Source organism: Myotis davidii, unplaced genomic scaffold (assembly GCF_000327345.1).
Source record: "Myotis davidii unplaced genomic scaffold, ASM32734v1 scaffold269, whole genome shotgun sequence".
Taxonomy (NCBI): domain Eukaryota; kingdom Metazoa; phylum Chordata; class Mammalia; order Chiroptera; family Vespertilionidae; genus Myotis; species Myotis davidii.
Window position 1 is genome coordinate 7,037,612 of NW_006383008.1, and position 20,030 is coordinate 7,057,641.

Consider the following 20,030-nt stretch of genomic DNA (forward strand, 5'->3'; position numbering starts at 1 on the left):
TTGGAGTGTGTTTTGGGAGGAGGAAGTGGTTCTGAATAAGCAAGGTGTTGGGAGCCCAGCGGCTGTCCCAGTTGCAGCGACTGTAGTGGTGTGCCCTGCAGGATATCTGAATGTTTCCTGTGTGGTCTTATTCTGCCTGTATCTGAATATCGTGTTTTTTTTTTAAATAATGTAGCTCAATGGGAAAATTAGGTAAGTTAACAAAGATGTGTTTTCAATGACTTTCCTGAAAGTGAGTTTGCCTTTCCTTTTTTTTTTTTTTTATGTCCATATTGTATTTATTTGTATCCTTTCTGAGTAGTGCTGAGGGACCTTGAAGTAGATTGGACCAAAGACCTTGTATGCATATATGTATAACCCATGGGCACAGATAATAGGGTGCTAAAGGCCTGGGGTATGGGTGGGGGATTAGACAGGGGGAAAGGGGACATATGTAATACTTTCAACAATAAAGAATTATTTTAAAAAAATATTTTTAAAGAAAATAGGTTGGGCATGGCACTAAAATAATCTAGATTGTAATCACAGCACTTAATCCACAAAAAAAGCTGTTTCTTTGTAACGAAATCATAATCACTGGTCTTGGATCTTCCTTATTAGTTGGCAACTTTTATTTTTAACTTATTTTTAGTACATTTTTATCCTCAGAATGACAAATATCTTGATAGCTTGTATTTTCTAAACTTAAGTTTCTCATTCAGAGCCACTATTCAATTTTTTCTGTTTAATTTTGTCCCACACACTAAGGTAGTTGAATTTGCTTGTCAGTTCTTTTCCAACATGAAACACAGTGTTGTTAACACTTCCCGAACTTTACTGTGTCTGGCCTTGTTCATTCTAGACCCCACACTGTTCCAGGTGCCAGGTGTGGCATGTTTCCCAAAAGGGACAGGTTTGCTTTAAGAGCTGGGGGAGGGCATATTTTTTAACATATTAAAATTTTATTTAAGGAGCATTGCACAAAATTTCCCTTTTTTCTTTAATCTTCACCTGAGGATATTTATCCATTGATTTTTAGAGACAGTGGAAGAGAGAGGGAAAGACAGAAATATCGATGTGAGAGAAATACATCTATTGGTTGCTTCCTGCACAAGCCCCGACCAGGGCCTGGGCCAGGGAAGAGCCTGCAACTGAGGTACGTGCCCTTGGCCGGAATCAAACCTGGGACCCTTCGGTTCACAGGGCAGTGCTCTATCCACTGAACCAAATCAGCTAGCGCAAAATTTCCATTTTTCAAGTAAAGATGAAACCTCCCTCTTGTAGCATCTGCTTCAAGTTGCTGTACCTTCAGGGTTATATATCTTCTCCCTCTCTTCTTGGGTTTACTAATTTCAGAAGAAAATAAGAAGAAAAACAAAACCCCTTTGGGATTTAGACACTGAGAGGTCTACTCTCTGACTTGCTCCTAAATACTTTTCCCTAGTATACGTCATTCAAATTTCTGTCTTGGCAAAATGACAAATTAACCATACACTAGAGGCCTCTTCTAAGTCAGAACCGCATATATTAAATCTGATGTCAAGCTTTGAAACTGCATAGTAACTGTTATCACCAAGGAAGAAAAGTTCAGAGGCCCACTGTACTTCCAACAGATTTAAAATACTGATCTAGGAAAAAATTTAGCATTTGTTAAAATTTTTTTGTGTGTGGTAGGACTGAAAATCCCCCTTTCTTTATTGCCTAACTGTTCACTCTTTCATCTTCAAGGGATTTTGCCTACCCAAAGAATTTATGGAAGATTCAGCAGGCGAGGGAGCAACTGAGTTTCATGACTATGAGGGAGGTGGAATTGGAGAAGGTGAAGGCATGAAGGATGTGAGTGACAAGATAGAAAATGAAGAACAGGTACGTTTAACATGCCTGAAACATGTACAGAGTTTACAGAAGACCGTTCCCCTTCCCCTTTCTTTTCAATAGTTAAATTACTGACATAAATGTCAATGGTTTTCAAACTGAGACCTGTGGACCTCTAAGAATACTCAGGTATGGTGAGTGGGTGTAAATAAAAAGCATAAAGGTCACAGAAAGGAACTTTGCAACTCAGTCACTGCTTATGGCTATAATTTGAGAAAGAGGTGATTTAAAAATGTTAAATGGGGAGATCATTGCTATTAATTTTCTAAAGTATTTTTGGTAGTAGTCCATTTAAGAATAAAAAGGTTGGCTTTTGGCTTTTCTTTATTTCTCAAATTTAACTTAACATATAGTATTTCCTAATAGGAAAAATTTAGAGTAAAAAGAGTAAGCCTAATAGGAAAAGTACAACCCAATGCAAAAAACAAAAAAAACAAAAAAACCATGAAGGGGGGCGGAAAAACACCCAGAACAATTTGGCAGTATATAATAAATTTTAAATTGTGTTATCTTCTTTGACTTAGGAATTCCACTTTTTATAGAAATGCCAATAAGGATCAAAGATAATATGCAGAGCAATACTGTAAAATCATTAAACAGAATGAGCTAGATTTATACGTATTAACATGGAAATATATCTAAAAGACATTTTTTTTAAGTTAAAAAAAACAAATCTCCAGTTTGTCAATTATGATTCCCTTTTTATTTAAAAAGATGTCAGGAGGCAGGTATTAATACATAACACTTATATTAATATTTATGATGTATTCATGAACAAAAAGATGCACCAGAATGTTATTGATGGTAATTTCTTTGGAAGTTTTGGAACATGGTGGTCCCATGGGAAACTTAATTCTTTCTGTTGTGCTTAGAATTCTTTTAATAAGGTTTTATTACTTTTGTATTTTAAAAAGGGACTTTAAAAATTCATTTATAATGGAAGAGATAACAATCATGAATCTTTCACCCCAAATACCACATAGAGTATATAGGAATATATAGTTTAAGGAGAAGTGAACAAAGTTGCATTCACAGTGTGTTACTGTCTGTGAGAGATAAAAGTGACACAATATTAAAGACTAGAGGCCCAGTGCATGAAATTCGTGCACAGGTAGGGTCCATAGGCCTGACTGGTGATCAGGGCTGATCAGGGCCTTCTGGCTGCTGGCCAGGGCCTTCCTTCCCAAGCTGCCGGTTACCGGCCAGGGTCTCCCTTCCCTGGCTCCTAGCTGGGGCCTCCCTTCGTTGCCCCCTGGTGGTCAGTGCACGTCATAGCGAGCGATAGAACTCCCAGTCTCCTGGTCGAACTCCTGTGGGGACACTTTGCATATTAGCCTTTTATGTGTATATGGGCAATAAGATTGATGAATTTTTTTATCCTACAGAGAATACATATTCTTTAAAAATATGTCTGGATTCTTTTAAAAAAACACAATTCACTTAAAACCACAACAAAATTTATTCTGTAATCACAAATGCAATAAAACTGGAAACTAACTATAGAAATGTTACAGCAAATGAGAAATTATTGTGTGGTTATCTGTGTTCTTCTTTTTCTCTTCCCAGAGATAACTTTATGCCATTAACCTTAGCTAGCATTTATATACATACTTATGTTCTAGTTAAAACTGAATAAACATTAGTTAAGTTACATTTGTGTTCTTTATGCTTTTTGATATAGGCAGAAGATACATTTCAGAAGGGTCAAGAAAAGGATAAAGAGGATCATGACTCAAAGTCAGACATTAAGGGCGAGGATAATGCCATTGAGATGTCAGAAGACTTTGATGGGAAGATGCATGATGGGGAGCTTGAAGAACAAGGTTTGAGACTATCTGTCACTGCATTCTTGCTTTTGAAAAATAATTATTTTAATCAGAAAATTATGTATTTCCAATAAGGAGCCTGTTGTCCTATTAGAATCTTTTGGGCCAAGTTGGTTATTCTGCATAACTGCAAATGAGGACATTAGCACTTATGCACATGCCATCACCATCTGCACCCAGGTGGAGGTCCATAGTCAGTCTTGGAGATTCTTCGCTGAGGAACCTGAGACATTGGCTGATGCTCCTGCTGCCTCATTGCTAAATGCAGTGAGTGGGTACTGCCCTTCAGGGAAGTCCAAAAAAGGAAGGAGGCGATCTTAATGGGGCCCTTAGCTCAAAAGTAAATTGTTCAGGGTAGTTTTTAAAACTAACTTTTTCCACCATAAACACAAAAATAGTAGATAATTCTTGTAGACAATTTGGAACAAAAATGCAGGAATGAAATAGATACATACCCCTTAGGCTGACCACCCAAACCACTTAATAAATTTTAGTTTATTTATTTCCATTTATTGTATGCACACACACGCACTAGTGACTCTGCACAGGTTCATGCACATGAAAGGAAATTAATTAGAAGGTGGCCAGCGGGACAGGACTAGGCGAGACAGGCCGGACATGACCCGGAGCCAACCTCCCTCGGTCCCTCCCCGGCGTCTGTGGAGTAAGTGGGGTCCCTTTGGCAGGTGGGGGTCCCTTGGCCTGGCCTGCAGGGATCGGGCCTAAACTGGCTCTCCAACATCCCCCGAGGGGTCCCGGAGTGCAAGAGGACACTCTGCTAATTTGCTGTCATACAGGGTGTGGAACGCAAACGCAAGTGTAAACCAGATTCAAAGCTGACAGTGCCCCAGAAACAACATAACCCACAGCTGAAGGCCCCACTAGAAATTGGGCTCCCTCCTCTCTGGTTTTGGGGTGCGTCACCCAAGAACTGCTGCCAAGTCACTGCAGCTCGGCAGCTCCTGCATTGAGTGTCTGCCCCCTGGTAGTCAGTGTGCGGCATACCCACCAGTTGAGGGGCAGAGGGACACTTAGCATATTAGCCGTGTGTGTGTGTGTGTGTGTGTGTGTGTGTGTGTGTGTTTTCACAGGACATAAAACAGTTTAACATGTTATGAACATTCCCCTTGTCATTAAAAATTACTTGAGAATATAATTTGTTATAGCACATCATCATCTGTTATATGTTTGTTTCATAGTCCAACTATTGCCCTAAGTTTCTGTCCAAAGCTTAATTGAGATATAGTGTCTTTTTCTAAGCAAAGATCTTGCAGAAATGCAAGGTGATCTCAGAGTAGAAGTGTGTACACTGTCTAAGCAGCATCTATATATATAAAAGCCTAAGTGACCGAATGACAGAGCACCGCTCAGCTGACCAACGGGTGCCAGACACAGGGCTCACGACTGGCTGGCGAGCGCAGCCACAGCAAGCCTCTCCCGATTGGGACTGACTGGGCGTGAGCCCGCAGCAGGTGCAGCGGGGCTGGGATGGGGGCTGGGATGGGGGCTGGGATGGTTTCTCTCGGCAGGTGGCTTTGGACTGCCAGTTTTGGCCCAGTCCCCGCAGGCAACACTGAAGGACCCCAACGGTGCATGAGTCTGTGCACAGGCTCTAGTAAGGTTATAACTTTGACACAGTGGACCCTAAGCAACAGTAGTCGCAAGAAAATTCTGATTATACACACGATTTTAGGTGTTGGATAAAATCATAGATGTATAATATATTGGGGATAGGGAAGGAACTTTGGAAATCTTATAGAGCAACTCTATCATTTTGCAGATAAGAAATAAAAAAAAGTGTGGTTGCTGAGTCCCCTAATGAAATCCCCCAGCACCAGAACTAAACATCCTGACAGCTGTTCTACCATCCTTCTAATGGTCTGTTAACATGACACACTCAGACTTCCTTGTTTCTTCAAACAGTTCCTAAAACACAGTAGGACTGCAGCAGATCTAACGGCTTCTGCCAGTGGAGTGCTCTGTAGACGCAGGGAGTAAGTCCCAGGCTGGGCTCTTGCCAGTAGTAGGTCCATGCCTCCCCCCCACACACAGGGCCAGGTCTGCCTCACTAAGCTCAGTGCCTTCCCTTTCAGAAGAGGAGGATGAGAAGTCAGATAGTGAGGGCGGAGACCTGGAGAAACAGATGGGCGATCTGAATGGTGAGGAAGCTGACAAACTAGATGAGAGGCTTTGGGGTGATGACGAGGAGGAGGAAGATGAGGAAGAAGAAGACAGCAAAACTGAAGAAACAGGACCAGGAATGGATGAGGTAATTCAAAAATTCCGCCATCCCATAGCCCCCAGGTTGAAGGGAGATAGTTTTCCCAGCCACCACTCCCTGTCATTTACTGCTTTTCCTTTCCTTTGTTTTGCTGCTTCTCTCTCATCTTTTCTTTTATCTCTCCTGTATATCTTACTCATTGATTCAGAGCCAAACGAGTAGTTTGACCTGAGCTGTCCCATTGGTTATGAAGGAGGGAAGTTAAGGAAACTCAGTGTATATGCTCTTATTCTGCTATTGGCCACGGAACTTCTCCAGCTCCCTGCTTAGAACTCCCACGCTTGTCCTGGCCAGTGTGGATTAGTGGTTAGAGCATCAGTCTGCACACCAAAGGATCTCCAGTTTGATTTCTGGTCAAGGTCATGTACCTGGGTTTCAGGTTTGATCCCTACCCAGGTTGGGGCACATTCAGGTGGCAACCAGTTGATGTGTTTCTCTCACATCAATGTTTCTCTCACCCCCACTTCCCTCTCTACCCCCTCTGTATCTCCCCCCCTTTCCCCCCTCCCACACATACACACTCCCTCTCTCCCTTCCACTCTCTCTAAAAAATCAATAGAAAAGATATTCTTGGGTGGGAATTAACAAATAACAACAAAAGAACTCCCAGGCTGGATGTGACACTGCCGCAGCTCAGCCCGACCCAGCCTGCTATTCTCATACCTGCTATTATTGCTGTCTGGGCAGACCCAGACTGTTCTCTCCAGGTCATGGATGATGCCCTGTCATCTGGATACTCAGAGGATAGGCCCAGCAGGCAGAAATTATACATGCTTAAGAGATACATTAGGTAGAGCCAGCCTGTGTGTCAGCAGTTTCTTAGATCAAGAGTGATGATTCTTTGTGTTTTCTGCCTGTGACATTTAGGAAGATTGTGGACTTGTTGCTAAAGATGACAACTTGGATTCTGGGAAGTCAAACAGAGATAAAAACCAGCATGATAAGAAGGAAGAAGCAGAAGCTGATGATGGACAAGGCCAAGACAAAATTAATGAACAAATAGATGAGGTAATGAGGATTCAAAACAGATCTGCTCACCTGACTCTAGGCCAGGGCAACTGCACCACACACGTGTGCGTCTCAAGGCCTTTTTCTCTATTCATCCACTGTTTTCTTACTGTTTCATAAAAGAATGTATAACAGAGCCTCTTAACAGGACATAAAATATCTAACTGTTGGTTATCAGTGAGGTAGATTTCATACTTTTTGGGCTTATGCTGTAGTCTGGGAGCTAAAACTTACGATCCTTTATTCTCATAAACATCAGTTTCTTCTTTGAGGGCAAGTAACACAGTATTTCTTACCTCTTACCAGTGGAGAAGCTGCACAGAAAGTGGAGTTTGACTTATATGCATATATGCATAAACCATGGACACAGACAATAGTGTGTTGAAGGCCTGGGGTGGGGAGTGGGTATGGGCTAGAAGGGATCAATGGGGAAAGGGGAACATCTGTAATACTTTCAACAATAAAGATTTTTAAAAAGAGAGAAAGTGAAGTTTGAAATTCCAAATGAAAATTCTAAAAATGTCAGAAAAATTGTAATGTGTATTGGTAATGTTAGGGCAAAGACATTGTATTCTCTCAGCATAAGTACTTAGCAGCAGTTTTCAACCTGTGGGTCGCGACCCCTTTGGGGGTCAAACGACCCTTTCACAGGGGTTGCCCAAGACCATCGGAAAACACATATAATTACATACTGTTTTTGTGATTAATCACTATGCTTTAATTATGTTCAATTTGTAACAATGAAATTGGGGGTCACCACAACATGAGGAACTGTATTAAAGGGTCGCAGCATTACGAAGGTTGAGAACCACTGACTTAGAGCTAATTATATGTGAATACTACTTCATAAAAAAACAAAAACAGTTTTAAGTTTTTATCATTTTGTCTGTTCTCTCCACTGTCCAAAGAGGGAATATGATGAGAGTGAGGTGGATCCTTACCATGGCAACCAGGAGACGCTGCCAGAGCCTGAGGCCTTGGACCTTCCAGAGGATTTGAATCTAGATAGTGAAGACAAGAACAGTGGTGAGGACACGGACCAGGAAGAAGGAGAAGGTGTGTCTTTAAAACCTAAAGTGACCAATGGGAATTCACTGAAAATGAACAGTAACTGATTTCTCTTCAGGTCAATGTCATGACCAAGTCATAAATCATGTTTGGTCAGCTCAATTCCATCTTGCAAAAATTGTTTGTTCTTTATAGTGTTTCTTATCTGAGTGGACCTGAAGCTTATAAACCAGCAGTTCTCTCTCCTGTCATTTCCATCCTGTATTTTTATTTTTTTAAATATATTTTTATTGATTTCAGAGAGGAAGGGAGAGGGAGAGAGAGAAACAAACATCAGTGATAAGAGAGAATCCTCTATCGGCTGTCTCCTGCACACCCCTACTGGGAATCAAGCCTGCAACCCCAGCATGTGCCCTGACCAGGAATCGAACCGTGACCTCTTGGTTCATAGATCAACACTCACCCACTGCGATTACACAGCAGGCATATGACCGTAATCTTGTGCCCTTGTCATTGTTCAACCTGGGTGACTCGCCTAGGGAGTGTTGTCCGGTATTAGTTGGGAGCACTGGGGGAGAGGTGCTGCTGCGATAGTGGCCTCTATCCTGGTGGGGAACAAATAGATGTGAGCTAGCCTCACTCTGCTTCCTGATGAATCAGTTAAAAAGTTATTAAATTTTAAAAAATACTACCATATTGGGACAGAAATAGAAAGTTACAAAAAGATAAGGTAGCATTTACCTAAAAATTTAATTCAAGAAACAGTTTCATATATGATTTAGGGATACATCAAATGTACAAAAACATGGACAGAAATAATGCACAACAGCTTCAGGTTATGACATCCAAGGAAGGAGGAAGGGCCAAGGCCTCCAGAATCCAGATAGTTGTATCCAGATCTTAAAAAGAAGTGACAGAAGTTTGACACAAATATGGTAATGTGTTAATATCTGTTAAATCTAGGTGGTGAATATATGGTTCTCATAAATGTAAAATGCATTCTCCATGTTTAAAGTATTTGAGAATTAAAAATAAAGTTGTGAACTGCAACTTTAACTAGAACCATTTGATGAAGGAATTGATACAGACTTTCCTCGTGCTCAAAACATTCTTTATGAATCTCTAGTTTTTAAACATAGTATATAAATTATTGCTTCTGAGGGTATTTCGTTAATTTAGAATTTTGAAATCTGACTTCAACTTTAAATTCAACAATCAAACAAGCATTAAACTAAGAAAGTTAAAATCCACTGAGAGTGTAATAAGGCATTTGACCTAGAAAGACACCCAGGCTCATTTTAAGCTACTGCATATATACACTAAGGAGTAGTTAAAGAATTATTTGCTTATAAAGGAACTGATTTCTGAAGTGTCCATAGTATAGAATAGCTTTTTAAATAAAACTTTTTCAAATAAGATTGTTTCTATTTGAATATTGTATTTTCTGTGTATGACAAAAAATTATGTCCACAAATTATTTCCAATGATAATTGAAAAATAGATTCTCATTTCCTATCTGTGGTCTAAAATGTTCCTATTGTAGTGGCTTTTATGATTTCTTAATGAATTACTTATTCAAAAAAACACACCATCGGATCAATTGTATGTAATATATAAGTATGGTTTAGATTGGGGGTAGGCAACATTTTTCAGTGAACGGTCAGATTAGATTGACAGGTCACAAATACTTGGTTCTGCTGTTGTAGTGTGAGAGCAGCCCTAAGCAATACAGAGTGGATGGGTAAACACATAAATGAATGGATGTGGCTGTGTCCCGGTAGAACTTGATTTACAGAAACATGTAGAGGGCCAGAGTAGGCCCACAGGCCACCGTTCACCAACTCTTGGTTCAAGTAACAAAACAAAACACTTAGGTAACCATCCCATCTTAAAAAATGTTGTTACTGGTTTTTAAAAATTCTGTCTGTCTTTTTTGTTCTGTGTACCCAGAAGAGAATCCTTTGGAAATTAAAGAAAAAGCAATGGATACTGAAGAAGCAGGTCATGAAGCTGAGGAAATAAATGAAGAGACTGGGGCCAATCAGAATGAAGATCAGGGTCAGCAGGAGCCTGAGGAAGGCTCCAGTGAAGATGACAAGGGGGAAGGGGTGGAAGAGATGGACACAGGAGCTAGTGACCAAAACAAAGATACCGACCAGCATTCTGAGGAAAGCTCAGAAGAGGAGGAGCCATCTCCAGAGGACAAGGACAACAACGCTGAAGCCAGTGAGGACAGTGCAGACAATGGTGTCTCTGTTGACCAAGGTCTCCAGCCTCAGGTATTAGGGTGGTCTGCTTTGCCTTGATTTAGAAATAATGAGAAGAAATTCTTACTCCCACTGGAACGTCCTTTAGGACAGCGGTCGCCAACCTTTCAGACCGCTGCTTTAGGATACTCCTCCATCACCAGGTGGTGCTGCTTTCATTTCTGTTTAAGACCTTCCCTGGCTGATCCCCTCCCTGCAGACCCCTCAGTGAGGAGTGAGGTGTTTGCTTGCTGCAGGGGTCCCCCACCTCATGTCCCTTCCCCAGAGCACTTAATGCTGTGTTTGATTTCCCTGCAGGAGGAAAAAGAAGAAGGGGAGGACTCTGACACAGAGGAGCAGGTGCCAGAGGCTACGGAGAGGAAGGAGCACTCCTCCTGCGGGCAGACAGGGGTGGAGAACATGCAGAGCGAGCAGGCGGTGGAGCTGGCTGGGGCCGCGCCTGAGAAAGAGCTGGGGAAGGAGGTGAGGGGCCCTGCCAGCTGCCCAAGGAGAACCGCTTCTTCCTGTCTGAAATCACAGTAGCTGGCTTCTTCCACGTGATGTTTGTTTTAGTTAACATCTGAAAGGTCATTTTTCATTCTTGAGAAAATGATTGTAGACTTATTTTATATGCTTCCCTGAACTAACCGCAGAATATTTGCCACACATTATATTTAACTGATAGGCTTAATGAGAAAGTAATAGTTCTCTGTGGGAGAATCAGGTTCACGTTATTTTTTTACTAGAAACTCGCACAAAATTTGTGCAAGAGTAGGCCTTCCTTCTCCTGGCTGCCAGCACCGGCTTCCCTCTGGCTGCTGGCAGGTACCCAGGACCTGGGCTCCCCTTGCAGCCCTGGCTTTGTCTGGAAGGACATCCAGTCTAATTAGCATATTACGCTTTGATTATTATAGACTAGAGGCCCGGTGCATGAATTCATGCACTAGTGGGGTCTCTCAGCCTGGCCCACGGGATTGGGCTGAAACCAGCTCTCCGACATCCCCTGAAGGGTCCCGGATTGCAAGAGGGCATAGGCCAGGCCAAGGGACCCCACTGGTGCATGACTGGGGCCGGGGAGGGACATGGGTGGTTGGCCAGCCTGGAGGGACTGTGGGAGGACCAGGGCGTGTCTGGCCCATCTCGCTCAATCCCGATAGGCCAGACCCCAGCAGCAAGCTAACCTACAGCTCGGAGCGTCTGCCCCCTGGTGGTCAGTGTCCATCATAGCGAGTAGTTGAGCGGCCTTAGCATATTACACTTTGAATCGCTGACCAGACAACCGGACACTTAGCATAGTAGGCTTTTATTATATAGGATATTTTATTGATTGATTTTTAGAGAGGAAGGAAGAAACATTGATTTGTTCTACACTCAACTTATGCATTCATTGGTTGATTCTTGATATGCCCTGACCTCCTAGTTCATAAGTCAATGCTCAACCATTAAGGCACACTGGCCAGGCAGCACTTTGTTTTGACCTGGGTGATGTGCTCTGTATGTGGCCACAGCTGGGGCCGCTGGCATGTTGTGAGAACCCTGGGTCAGAGGACCTACTGTTGTAGCATTGACTCTACCAGCTCCTGTAGCCTCTCTCAGCCCATTTTCTCCCCAGTAATTACCACTGTTTATATACTTACACCTTCTCCACCCCATTTATTAAGCACCCGTAAGGTGGTAAGCATTTCCATTACTTCAGCAAGTTCTTACAATAGCCCTCTAAGGTAGCTGATATTCTTATTTTCTCTTTTTACACTTGAGTTAAATAGCCCTCAAGGAAGTTAAATGACAGTCTCGAGGTTATGCAGCTGGTTGCTGATAAAGCCTGGTTTCTAATCAGGTCTGTCCTGCCTTCAGAGTGAGCCACTATACTCCTGTAAACTAAGAACTGTCAGCCTAAAGTGAGGTCACCCGGAGTGTTGGTAACAGATCCGGGTCTAGATGCTCCTGTTTCTACCCATGGCCAGGCTGTAGTCATGGGTGAGCTCCAGAGCAGGTGGGCAGGTGTGACAGTTGCACTCTGAGATGATAATAATAGAGAAGTTGTGCACAAGGCAGCACAGTAACCAGGTGCTTGGTAGCTTCCTCCATCCTCATTCTTTATGGCTTGGATTTCATAGGAACACGGGAGTGGAGCTGCGGATGCGAACCAGGCAGAAGGCCACGAATCCAATGTCATCGCCCGGTTGGCCTCCCAGAAACAGACCAGGAAGAACACACAGGTCTCTATCACTCTTCATCTAAACTAAAGTGAAGGCTGCATATAAAAAAGATGCTGTAAACATAGTGATTAAAAAAAAAAAAAAGCCACATTCTTTATCTTTGCTGTCCCTGTCCTACCAGACACGATGGCAGCCCTGGTGAGTAGGCCACGATTTTGGGGCTTTCCCAGTGGAACCTGTGCAGGGTCATGGACACATGCACACATACCACGATTCCATTCCTGTTATGGTGCCTAAGTTCCCGGTGGTGCTGCGCAGCGCCAACCAGTACTACTCTTTTCAATGTCCATAGTCTTTTGAGTTTAAAAAATGTTTTTTAATGGGGTATAAATTTATGCACATGATTCAAAATTTTTATATAAAAACCAGTTCCCTAAAAAGCTTCCATCCTATCCCTGTTCTCAAGCCACCCAAGGAAGTGGGTGCTACCAGTTTTGTCTTTAGATCTTCTCTGCATATGTGACATATGTGGACATACATATGTGCGTGTGACTTTCTTTGCTTCCTTGTCTTAATTCAGATACAAAACTGTCAGAAATTACCCCGTATGTGTATGTAAAGAACTACCCATTCTTTATACTTGTAACAGCTGTGTTGAATTCCAGTTTTGTATGGCTGTACCTAATTTACTTAACCAGTCCCCCAGGGATGGACACTGTGGTTATTTTTAGTCTTTTACTATTAGACAAGGCTCTGATGAATTTCCTCCTATTTCCCAGAGTTTTAAGAGGAAACCTGGACAGGCCAACAATGAACGCTCCCTGGGTGATCACAATGAGCACGTGCACAAGAGGCTGAGGACTGTGGATATGGACAGCCACACGGAGCAGGAGCCCACTCCGGCCCAGCCCCAGCCCCAGGCAGAGGACGCAGCTGCATTTGAGCACATCAAACAAGGGAGCGACCCTTACGATGCGCAGACCTATGGTAGGTGCAGGGAAGGCTTCTTTGCTCACCGAGTTCTCTGAGAATTTATGCTGTATGACTGTGTGCCACCAGCTGTTACTAGAAATTCATCTTTAGGAGGGAGAGGAATGGCTTTTAAAAACTCTTTCCTAATAACTGCAGAAATATGAATTGTTTTTTGTTTAAAGGTATCTGTAGCCAAAATGCTCAGTGTTTCTGGGTCTAGTGTAAGTTTTTAGAATACCCTGATAACTATTGGCTGCATCCAAAACCAGCACTGATCTCAGGCTTTCTGAATTCTGGAGATTTCTTCATAATCACCTTGAGGTTGCTCCCTGCAATGGCAGAAGCCGTAAACTTGAAATATGTGTTTTTTTCTGTACATGAAAAGGGAGTAGTCTCTCAAGTTCTTGGTGACTTTTCACCGTTTTATTCGTAATATGTGAAATACTATTGATATCTACCAATGAGGATAGTTCAGAAGCAATTCCTCTGCAATAGATGACTTTTCTCCTCTTCTGTCCCTACTCCTTAGGAAAATAAAATATGATGATCACAGCTATCATGTATTGAGCTTTTACTCTATGCCAGATACTATTCTGAGCCTTTGCCGCAAGGTCATGGAATTCCTCTAATCTCATGAGTGAGGATATCTCCGCTTTATAGATGAGCACACTGAGGCCAAAGAAGTTTAAGAACTTGTCCAACATCTGGATGCAGGGATTCCCATGTTAGCGTTTCTATGCCAAGTGTTACCATAACTTAGTAATGGAGGATGATGCCATTAGCTGCTCTGAATCATGTGCCATGTGCCCAGCTTGTTTATTCTGGTTCAGACTCTTGTCATAGCACTAGAAACCCAGCTAAACATCCTACTTCTGTGGTCACATGTGTAGTTATAGGATATGCTTGAGGGGGTGGGAGGGGAAGAATAGGCAGTTACGCAGTTAGGTTAGTAGGACATCTTGGGCACAAACAAGCCCAGCACTGTGTCTAAGGCACATAGCCGATTAGTGGCAGAACCAGCATTAATAACAGAAACCACACCCACTCATGATTACTTTGTCCTGCAAAGACCGAGGCTTTCTATGTGTGTGTGCGCTTTGTTAACAGATGTAGCCAGCATGGAGCAGCAACAGTCTGCAAAAGACTCCAGCAAGGAGCAGGAGGAGGAGGAAAGAGGGGACATCTTTATGGACGTGGAGGAGCAGGAGGAGCTCCAAGCGGTAGACACCGAGCAGCTGAAGCCAGAGGAGGTCAAGTCGGGGACCACAGCAGGCTCCGGTGAGTCTTACAGAAAACAGACCCCTCCTAAGCGCTCTGATTTAGAGAAGTTGCTTCTCTTGTACTGTATTCTAGTCTGGACTTTTACTTCCATGTCCTAAACCCCAGCTTAGACATTCATTGGCCTATAATAATGTCACTGTATCGTGTTTCAGAGTGGAAAGGTGGAAGAGTGGTGTTGCAACACACTCTTGCAAGGAGACCACTGAAACTTGCCTTTCACACAAAATCCCATCTGCCTTTTTAAAACTTGCAGAACAGAATAGAGCACTTATCCAATTGTGACAAGAAGGTATATTCTTGACTATTAGAGAAATGTTTTCTATTATATGGCAATATATAATAAAAATGCTATAAATATAGAATAGGGACAATACATGTGAGAAAGTAACAAACCTCTTTACATACAGTTCAGTTTCATAGTTGACCAATGGCTATTACAAGGACTTTATCTTTTAAAATATATTCAACACAGTAAAAAATAACTATCAGCCCTAGCCAGTTTGGCTCAGTGGATAAAGCCTGCGGACTGAAGGGTCCCAGGTTTGATTCCAGTCAAGGGCACATGCCCAGGTTGCGGGCTCGATCCCGTGTGGGGTGTGCAGGAGGCAGCTGATCAATGATTCTCTCCCATCATTGATGTTTCTATTTCTCTCTCCCCTCCTCTCTGAACTAAATATATTTAACCCTTTGAGTGCCAACCAATATCCTAGGAACTATGCTAAAATTGCCAAGGCATTTTTGCTGATTTTACAGCAGTTTAGGAAAAAAATTATGAAACGCAAGTAAATGAAATTCCATATTCAAAAACTTAAGGAAACCTTTACTACGTTGACATATTTAGCAATATCATCATCACTAATAAAAGCAGACTTAGAACTGGACCTCATTTCGAAGCTTTGATAGTGCTTCTGGCACTTTTGGCAAAAGACAGGAGGAGTGTGATCGTGCTCCCCGGCACTCTAGGGGTTAAAAAAATATACCAAGCCCTTGCTGGCTTGGCTCAGTGGATAGAGCGCCGGCCTGCGGCCTGAAGGGTCCCAGGTTCGATTCTGGTCAAGGGCACATAAGAACTTACCAAATTAAAAAACTTTTTCTTCCTCCTTCCTGTCCTCTCAGGGGTGTTGGTACTATTGATTGACCGACCATTATGTGACAGTGGGTAGGCATAGCTCTGTGATCAGACTCGCACAGATTCAAATCCAGACTTTGCCTCTTACTTCACCAGTCGAGGCAAATTATTATTTTTTTGGCCTCCATTTCTTCATCTCTAAAATGCAACTATGATTTTATTTTAGTTTTTGTTTTTATCAAAGCTCTACATGCACACAATTTAAAGAATCAGTTTTTCAGGGCTTGTCAGTGTGAACTATCATCTCCCCTATTTCCACCTCCCCAGAACAGCCACCTTCAATATCAGGGTGAGGAGAAGTTAGGGGAATAAGAGTTGGTAACAACTGTTACCGAGTGAAAGAACATGTGGAACCAATATGTGGCAATGTGCTGGGGAGTGAATGAGTGAAGTCTGAGTAATTGTTAGGGTTGAAAGACAGCCATGAAGGCTCAGTTTTTATGTTAATACTAGAGGCCCAATGCACGAAGATTCATGCAAGAATGGGCCTTCCTTCCCCTGGTTGCCGGCACCACCTTCACTCTGGCCGGAGCCACCTTCCCACACTGCCAGCTGCCCAGAGCAGCTGGGGTGGTGTGGAATATCTGTGTCGTTGCCATGGCGACAACGCAAGCATCCTGCCCCCGGCCGCTCGGTGCCTGCAAATTAACCCGCCATCTTTGTTGGATAATTTGCATACTCACTCCTGATTGGCTGGTGGGTGTCATGAAGGTATGGTCAATTTGCATCTTTCTCTTTCATTAGTGTAGATGTATGGTAAGTAAAACTATGTCGTCTTATGAAAATAGGCATTGATGAGATGGAGACCAAAACTGTTAAAACAGAGGAAGACCAAGACCCCAGGACAGACAGATCCCACAAGGAGACAGAGAATCAGAAACCTGAGAGAAGCCGAGATTCGACCATTCATACGGCCCATCAGTTCCTGGTGGACACGATTTTCCAGGTACTAAAACTTTCACAAGTAGAGGTAGGGTGTTTAGAGTGGGGGGGGAAAGTCTTTCAGAAGTCACTACTTTACTGTTGACAAAATGTAATTATAAATTCCTTTTCAATCATTGTCTTTAGAACTTTATGGAATACCTGTTTGTTTTGGGGTATCATATCCTTACCAAATTTCTTAGGATCTCTGTTGGTATGACAGGCGCTCTCTAAAGCAGATAAAACACTGTTCTAATGGTTAGTCCCAGGGTCACAGCAGGTGGTCTGTGCCCTGACCTGGGGTGATGGTGGATCTGGTCCTTGGGCCTCCAGCTCTTCTCATGTCCACCATCCTGTGTAAGGAGCCTGCAGGAGGGTTAACAGTTTGTGTTCATTAAGTAACAGGAATCTTTGACTTAATGCCTGCATTTAGGAAGAACAGAGTAACCAAGTTGCTTTCCCTAATTGTTTTACTTAATGGAAGTCTAGATTAATCAAATAATAATTTCATCATTGAGATTTAGGCATTTGGTTTTGTTCTGCTGGGATCAATTTATAAAAGTTGACATTTCCTTTATCCATCTTGCCTCAACAAATGGGAAGCAGAGGATTGTTGTCTGGCATCTCCTTACTGTGCCATTAAATTTGCTTGTGTGTTATGTCTCGGGGGTATGCACTTGGATTCATACTGCAGGGAACAAGGCAGCCTGAGTTTGTGATTCCAACCTGGGCTGCCTCTCATTTGTGTTTTTTCTTCTTCTTAGCCCTTTTTAAAAGATGTTGATGAGCTAAGACAGGAGCTGGAGAGACAGCTGGAAAGGTGGCAGCCACATGAACCTGGAAACCCAGAAGAAGTAAGTCACTGGCCTTTTCATACAGTATCTTGACTTTTGTTAAGATACAGAAACTTAATAGGTCCTTAGCTCCAGAACCTTTGTAAAAGGGACCAAGTACATGGAGTATAATTATAATCCTAAAGCCCAAGTCCATTGTCTGCTTTGCCACTAGACCTGTAGTTTAATTAAAACAGAAATGATGTGATTGATTTTTTTAACTTCTGTTGCTTACTCTGTAATGGATGCCACAGTGGTTGAAAATGGGGCAAAAGGATACTATACATTCTCAGAATAGGCCACCTGGGGCATTAGCAGGTGGTGTAATACTGAAGTGTAGATCACCCACAAGTTCCATTTTTAATTTTTTTGCATTCTGAATTTACTGTATATATATACATATTTTATTTGATTTTCTGTCTCATCATCATCCCCACCACATATGTTGGCAAAAAATCACAGCTGTTTCCAGGAAATATGCACACTGTTTAATGTGTTGAGATTTGCACTTGTCACTTTTGCTTTTAAAACATGACCCCGAGAGCCCACGATTAAGGAGCTGGACCTGTTGGTACCAAAATTACCCATTCACAGCTCCCTCTCCACATGAAGGGTACAGGTTTACTCTGTAGGTGATGTGAAGAAGGCATTGATGTGGTCATGTGTTTCAATATTTTACAGTTTGAACTGTTATTGTGGAAAGAGATATTTTTAATCAAGTGAATTAGATAGCAGCTAAGAAAAACTTTAGCTTCTCAGTGTCAAACCTTCACCTTGTTGTAATGATTGGTCAGCTCTGACATTTTCGAGATAACTTACATGTTCTTGCTGTTGTCACAGGAAAAGGCTGCAGCTGAGATGTGGCAGAGCTACCTGATCTTAACTGCACCTCTCTCACAACAGCTGTGTGAACAGCTTCGCCTCATATTGGAGCCCACCCAGGCAGCCAAGCTGAAGTAAGTCTCCATCGCGTATACTTGAAGAGCCCTGAAATGATGGCAGTACCACCTTTTCCATTGAGCTCAGCACTTAACCACTTATTGGGCTGGCTTCTGAGTTGCCATTTCTGCTGCACAGGCACCAGGATGGCATTCCTTAGTCTGTTGTCTACCAAAGAATTGGTGAAGTTTGGCACGAATGCAGTTTCTTTGATTCATGAATAACTGATGGGAAATTGCTGAGCCTTTGTGTGTGCTGCTACATGTTGTGTTACTCGCCTGTTACTCACCTAGATCTTTTCAAAGATGGGTCCAAGATTATAGCTGTAGAACAGAAACGAGAATCCAAGATTTAATATTAAATGCAAACATTTTTTTAATTTTAAAAAATGTCCCTTAATTTTTTTGGACCTAATTATTATTGAGCCACATACATAGCCAGTTTTTCTGGTGGCTAATCAAGGAGATCCTGGCCCTTAAACCTCAATTGCAGTAACACTTCGTTGTGCCAGGTTACTGGTTATTTTGTATAACTGGGGATAGGGTACTTTTAAAGTTTTCAAGGGATGAGCAGTTTTTAATCTTTGTCCCATTTGGATAAATTTAATAGAGGAGACTATCGAACTGGGAAGCGATTGAACATGCGGAAGGTCATCCCATACATTGCTAGCCAATTCCGAAAAGACAAGATTTGGCTCCGAAGGACCAAGCCCAGTAAACGCCAGTATCAGATTTGTTTGGCTATCGATGACTCTTCTAGCATGGTAGACAACCATACCAAACAGGTAAGAAGGAGAAGTTACCTAAATCAAACTCTGTACCATGGGACATCAAATGCTTTAAATATGACCTGAAGGAAACACCAATTAGTCTTTCTTTCCTGAGAATGCAAATACCATGTTTGAGAAGACCTAAAACTTAAAAAGGGCAATTTCAAGATGTCTTAAATATTTTGGTGCCTTCCTGTTATGTTTTTAAAATTGTTTTATAGCCTTACTGTGCTATTGTCTAGCTGCAGAATAAGTAAATCTGACAATGTGTATTTTCCACAAAATGCAGTGTACTGCTATTCTTTAAGCTATGCACAACATATCTTTTAAAAAAAAGTATTCATCGCACATTTCTATTAAGTCTGAAATTATCTAGAGTTAGAGTTCTATCAGTATTAACAAGGTTCAGGAGCCTGAATAGAATTACTTACGATACTGTAAGTAATATGCACACTGAAGAGTGTTGTTTTTTGCTGTTACACAGCACGAGTCAATGAGCAACCTAAAGTCTACACATAGGATCCGCTGGAAAAAGTTTAACCTCTGAACCTGAGTTCAGCTCCCCACCACCACGTGACTCTCTACTACTGTGTGACTTTGGGCAGTTCATCAGAGTTGTTAGGAAAACTAAATTAAATAATGGATGTAGAAAACTTGGTTAATGTTAATGTCTAGCACTTGATAGGTATTTAGTAGATGTTAGTTGTCATAAGTGTCATCGTAATCAACATCTTTATATATGAATTTAAAATTTAAAACTATGCAGTCATATTCATAATTAGGATAAATTGGTTTTTTAAAAAA

At 42.0% G+C, this 20,030-nt stretch overlaps 2 protein-coding genes across 2 annotated transcripts in view; one reads left to right on the forward strand and one right to left on the reverse strand.

Annotated features, from left to right (window-relative positions):
* Positions 1-20,030, forward strand: part of MDN1 (midasin AAA ATPase 1) — a 161,271-nt gene that overhangs the window by 136,585 nt on the left and 4,656 nt on the right. The window contains exons 84-97 of the mRNA XM_015557675.1: positions 1,708-1,845; positions 3,536-3,677; positions 5,774-5,949; positions 6,829-6,969; positions 7,878-8,025; positions 9,928-10,256; positions 10,542-10,706; positions 12,341-12,442; positions 13,162-13,369; positions 14,462-14,632; positions 16,553-16,710; positions 17,450-17,539; positions 18,359-18,474; positions 19,067-19,241. Of these exons, the coding sequence (XP_015413161.1) occupies positions 1,708-1,845; positions 3,536-3,677; positions 5,774-5,949; positions 6,829-6,969; positions 7,878-8,025; positions 9,928-10,256; positions 10,542-10,706; positions 12,341-12,442; positions 13,162-13,369; positions 14,462-14,632; positions 16,553-16,710; positions 17,450-17,539; positions 18,359-18,474; positions 19,067-19,241 (2,259 nt within the window). The remainder of the gene's footprint in view (positions 1-1,707; positions 1,846-3,535; positions 3,678-5,773; positions 5,950-6,828; positions 6,970-7,877; positions 8,026-9,927; positions 10,257-10,541; positions 10,707-12,340; positions 12,443-13,161; positions 13,370-14,461; positions 14,633-16,552; positions 16,711-17,449; positions 17,540-18,358; positions 18,475-19,066; positions 19,242-20,030) is intronic.
* The window catches only part of ANKRD6 (ankyrin repeat domain 6), a 166,225-nt gene continuing 162,981 nt past the window's right edge, over positions 16,787-20,030 (reverse strand). The window contains exons 21-22 of the transcript XR_001512234.1: positions 18,747-18,780; positions 16,787-17,051 (exon numbers count right to left, since the gene is read on the reverse strand). The gene's annotated coding sequence lies outside the window, so the exon portion shown is untranslated. The remainder of the gene's footprint in view (positions 17,052-18,746; positions 18,781-20,030) is intronic.